The sequence below is a fragment of the Myxocyprinus asiaticus genome, chromosome 18 (genome assembly GCF_019703515.2).
Source record: "Myxocyprinus asiaticus isolate MX2 ecotype Aquarium Trade chromosome 18, UBuf_Myxa_2, whole genome shotgun sequence".
In the NCBI taxonomy this organism is placed as follows: Eukaryota; Metazoa; Chordata; class Actinopteri; order Cypriniformes; family Catostomidae; genus Myxocyprinus; species Myxocyprinus asiaticus.
The window spans coordinates 28,860,220-28,865,694 of NC_059361.1; the positions used below are offsets into that span (position 1 = coordinate 28,860,220).

The window sequence follows — 5,475 nt, forward strand, 5'->3', positions numbered from 1 at the left end:
ATATATATATATTTTCCAGGCTCACTGCTTTGTGAACACTGACATCTCTCTGATGTCACCGACTCAATGAAATATTAAAGATGGCCATGTAACCATCATCATCTTTCATGTAATTGATTAAACTCTGTTTATGTGGGCCTAACCTTTCTGATTTTAGGTAGTGTTATACTGAATATTAATGAGTTTTCTGTCAAAATATTCCACTTTTGCTTCAATATCAGTATGTACTCTAGCTGGCATAGACTCTGATTATCAGACTCTGCAAAACCTGATTATCCATATTATCCCAGCATGATTTGAGAATGCTCCAATGAGCAACTTGGGCACTTCTATTGAAGCAAGGAAATCTGACCTTTTGTACATAGGAGTTAACATGGTCAATGTCACAAATTTTCTTACATTTTATTAGTGACCTAGAAATAGTGCAGAATCCTAAATATTTCTTATTCATTTTACATAATTTCTTTGTTTAAAATTTTTCAAAATAGTAAAACTTTTATTATTACTAAATTCCATTTCAATGTGGACTTCACTGTATTATGTCTTCTTTGCAACAATATAAGTCTATATACTAAGTAAAGTTACTTATCTTAGTATATCAAGTAGTATCTCACACAAATTCTCTTTTTTTATTATTTATGTGTGAGAAATTAAAATTAAAATCCAAATAAAGAATAATTTCCTGAATTAAATAATGCAAAATATCTTAAGGAGCTTTAATGATATGATTTAATTACATTTGGAAGCAAAATAAATATACATTGAATTAATTTAAATATTAAATAAACTCTTGAATTGAATGCTGTTTATATTTACATTGTCCATCCCATAATGAAGAAGAAGGGATAAACTACTGAAAATAATTTTAGCTGAAACAAAAGTTTAGCTAAAATAAAACATACAATTAATGTTGCTAATGATACTATGACAGTGAGAACAGACACATATTCACAAAATGTCAAACTGTTTTTCCGTCAGTGGGTCTTGGGCATCAGTAAAATGCACTTCGCTTCAGAATGTACGGCCTTCTTGATTTATTGGTGTGCAGTTGCCTTTTTAGTATATATGGAGATTTCCTCTTCAGTGGGCTGTCACTGTTTTGGTCCAGATTCAGATATTCTTGACCATCTTGAAGCTAAAATGAAAGAGAATATTTGAGCTGCTATGTCACCCAGATGCATATTATAACAGAACTGACAATGTCAGCAATTGAAGGGACAATGCAGTCATTCTGCTGTCGTGACAGCTGTTTTTGTTATTGCTTGGCTTTTTCTCATCATTTCTCCTTTCTCTAAAGTGTGCTTGAATAAGATGTATAACTGATAAGAGTCTACTATATCAAAATGATAGAGGATGCACTTTAAAGGCAGGGGTAATTTTTATTTATTTATTTATTTATTATTTTTTATTTATTTATTTTTTTAATGACATAGGAGATACTCAAGCATCTTGGTTGGTAATGCAAGCATCGCAGATTCAGTCTTAGGTCACAAACTTTTTGACCCATAAAATGGAAATTTACCATTACTTTTAACCAAAGCACTTACTCCATGCTGCTCCATCAATGGTACCTGCATAAAAATGTATGTAAACCATTTAGTCTGGTTCCTGTATGAGTTAATCTGTTGTTCTTGTGGCTTGTGTTGTTCAGTGTTGGGTGTAATCAGATTACAAAGTAATTAGTTACTGTAATCTAATTACTTTTAGGCACAAAAGCATTACATTTTAAATTCTTGTGATAAGATTTAAGTTACTGACTCAATGAAAGTAATTACTTTTAAGTACATACTAAATATTATTTAGGTGTAATACAATTAAAATGTTAATTAATATGTTTTTATGTATGTCTGTTTGCATTTCTGTGACAGCTGAAGGGTGTACAACAAAGAACAAGGAGAAAATAGACATTATTTTGAATTTGTTGAGCACAAAACAATTTTGTATTATTTTTCATTTCTGCTTTTTCATATTAATGACTTACTAAAGTTATACTAAAACAATAAAAACATACCATGCATTATACATATTTTGTTAATAATAATTATTTTAACCATAACAATATTTTAATGAAAAATGAAGTCAACTGTGATAAAGTGGAATGTTTCCAAACATTTGGAATGAGATTTTGGCATATAATATCAGATAGACCTCACATTAAGGAACCATCCTTAAGTAAAAAAAAGTGTGAATATCGTTAATTATCGATCAAAAAAACTTTTTTTAAAGTATCGATCAAACCGATTACCAGTCTATCTTTACTGTAAAGTATTTATAAATTATATAATTATATTGGCTTTGTGTTAGAGCATGGCTATCCAAGTTTGTGTGTTTCTATGGTGTCTGTATGTCATCTATCTCACCTCTCTGGGCTGAAGTACCCTACAGAGGTTTTGAAGGTCATGCAGTTCCTCAGGCATTTGGGTGAAGCTACTGGACACTCTCTGGTCATAGTCAGCTTGAACATACCCATCATCCTGCTCCTCCACACTGCCCCAGGCCTCCTGCCAAGGCTTCCCTTGATTGCTTATGATCCTGCACACGTCATGAAGAGGCAGCTGCCACAGGGGGGCGATGTGCTTGCTCTGCTTTACCTGCACGCATGATGAGAGAGCAAAATTTGACTTACAATGTCTCTCACTCTGTATCACAGCTTTATTTGAACTCATAAAAAGTTGTGCTGTCTCCAGCCAACAATATCTTTCAATAGCACTGTATAAATACATTTCAAGTTTTCTCTTAGCGTCTTTAAATAGCCTTCACAAGATGAAATTAACAACATCAAGGCTTGGCTTGATGTCTGGAAATCTGTTTTGTACCCGTTGCCTGTATATTGCACAGTCTAACACAGTCTCAGAACAATTTTGTCAAGGAAAATTCTCCCTTGAGTTCTTCAGTCCAGTCTAATATTAATATCACACAGTATGCAAGTGTAAATCGTCTTAGTAATTTTAATATATCAGACTGACAGATGGACTTTTTTCTAATTGAATTACAGAGAAAAATGTCATTGCATTAACTATTTCCCATTACCTCACCCAGACATCTCAGACAAAATATCCAGACAGCAGACTGACGATCTGCCATTAAAGAAACTCTGTTCCACTACATTTAATTAGATATGACCTACTGACATTTTAAAAGTATCAGCCTTGAACAAGCGCAAGACAATATATTTAATGTCAGCACTTAAATTCATAATTATTCATTAACTCTATGGCGGAGAGTTGCCTTAATTGAAAGTTACAAAAGCTGCCTTGCCATGAATTATTGTCAGTGTTCAAAATAATCTAAATACAGTTTGTCCAATCTCTGACTAATTCAATGATTCCACACTTTAAAGATAATAAATAATAGTCAAATAGTTGATAAATACAGTAGTTGGTTATAGATGGTAGATCAGTGTAGAACATTGCTTAATGCATGAAGATGAGCATTACCTCAGCCAATAAACCCTAATTTGGTCCACCAATGGAGCGTAAAAGCATAATCCATTGTGCTTTTTGACTACACTGCTCATGATTTGCTGCCTGATAGGCAAAAATTATTTTACAATCACTGTTTTACTTGTTAAACATTTCATTTCATGCATTTTACAAAACGTGTCATCTCAACGTGTAGCTGAATTTTAAGTCGATCAGCTTTAGCATTTATGGACCACTCTACACCCTGTCATACATAAAAACCTACCCTTATGATGACAACTTGACTGATTAGAGAAAAAGAAACTTAAATGTACAAGAAAGCCTTGTGCTATTCTGTTTTCTTTTTAAAAGTTTTAGTAAAAAAAACTAAACTAAGGTCTGTTGTGGTAAAGGGAGAGAATATTCTCTCCTGTTCTGTTCTTGTTTTTCTTTAACAATGTCTTATTTCTGTTATTACTGTATAGAACTAGTCTTGGTTTTCTTCAGCTGCACACTGTTCTTCTACATAGTATTTTCCCTGCAGCACCAAATACCTTAATAAACACTGATACAGAGGATATCCTAGCACTGTGTTAAGAAAATACATTAATTTAATAATGCATACAAGGCATGGACACAAACATAGAAGAAGAAAAATACATATTGATATATTTGTCACAGAAATAAATCTCTACATTGTTTATTTTTTTCTGTACCACAGGTACTGTATACTTTAAAGAAAGGAACAAAGAAAAAGAAACAACCATGGTATCCATTTAAAATCCAGTTGCTCTTCACAGTCAAAGGGCATATCTATATTAAGGCCCTACTTTATATAAGGCCAGTATCACCTCTGTTGGCTTTTTTCTCTTGCCCTCAACAGGTGTTTTAAAAGCACTACTATACCTTTGAAGTGAGGAGACTTCTCAGAACCTCTTCCTCTATTGCCCTTTTCCCCTGGTCTATATCTGCAGAGATAAAACACACAATGTTGACATGTTTTAAGGTAAGACCGAGCATAAAAACAACAAACAAAGTGCATTTAATTTTAATCCATTTTAAAGGAAGTGAATTGAAGCCATTTAGAAAAAAAATATTTTGATTTTGAATTTTAAAGTCAATTCAAAACCACTAAAGTACAAATTGTTTCAAGTTAGGAAGATATGTAAGATACAATGCTTGCCCAGCAACATGTTCTACGACGTATTAAAAAAGACATTTCAGCATTAGTGTGACTTTCCAACAGATAATCTTTTCCCCTATATTAGGGATATGTGTATGGCTCGCTGGAGATGTGTGCTGAACCTTACACAGGCAATTGATTTTTCAAAGGGAAATTGTGCAATGTGCAGGAAAAATGTACTCCAGAAATTTCCGCTCTATAAATACATCCACTATGTCTGATTCCATCCATTTAAGTTTTATATTTATTCAATTGGTAATAAAATTACCCAAAACATATTACATTTTCAAACATACTACTGTTAGTACAGATAATTATTGTCAAATATATATATATATATATATATATATATATATATATATATATATATATATATATATCAGGACTAAGTGTAAATGCCTGCTGTAAAAAATACTTTTCATGTAATTTGTACATATGAAATTTACCAATCAAAATCAGCATAATAACACATTACCTTGCAAATATTGTTTTTATTATTGGTTCTATTATTATATAATTTTTACCACTTTGAAAGGTGAATTACAACTTGCTTTTGGTTACAGTTAAACCATAGTAAAAATAAATCTGAGGGAATAAAGTGATAAAGTGTGCATACCTGAGCACAGTCCATTGCACAGTAAAAACAGGAGCATCACGAAGGTCAGCTGCATCTGCATTTTGTTAGTTGTCCCACAGTCTTTGCACATTTAAGCTGGGCCCAAGTCCATAGGGTTAGAGGTCAAAAAATGGTGTTAAAAATAGATGGCACAAGGAGAGAGATAAGTTTTAAGAGATTAAGAGATAGAGAAGCACAGAGCGTCTTGCAAAAGTCACGATGTTGTCCTCTTGATTTCTTATCCAACCTGTATTCTGGGTCTTCTGTCCCTTGGC

The 5,475-nt window shown here is 32.6% G+C and overlaps 1 protein-coding gene across 1 annotated transcript; it reads right to left on the reverse strand.

The window, feature by feature from the left end:
* Positions 1–692: 692 nt before the first annotated feature.
* Positions 693–5,475, reverse strand: LOC127456103 (neurotensin/neuromedin N-like). The gene is made up of 4 exons (XM_051724432.1): positions 5,201–5,475; positions 4,308–4,369; positions 2,361–2,591; positions 693–1,135 (listed from the first exon to the last, which is right to left on the reverse strand). The coding sequence occupies exons 1-4, from the start codon at positions 5,289–5,291 to the stop codon at positions 992–994; spliced, it is 528 nt and encodes a 175-aa protein (XP_051580392.1). The 5' UTR covers positions 5,292–5,475; the 3' UTR covers positions 693–991.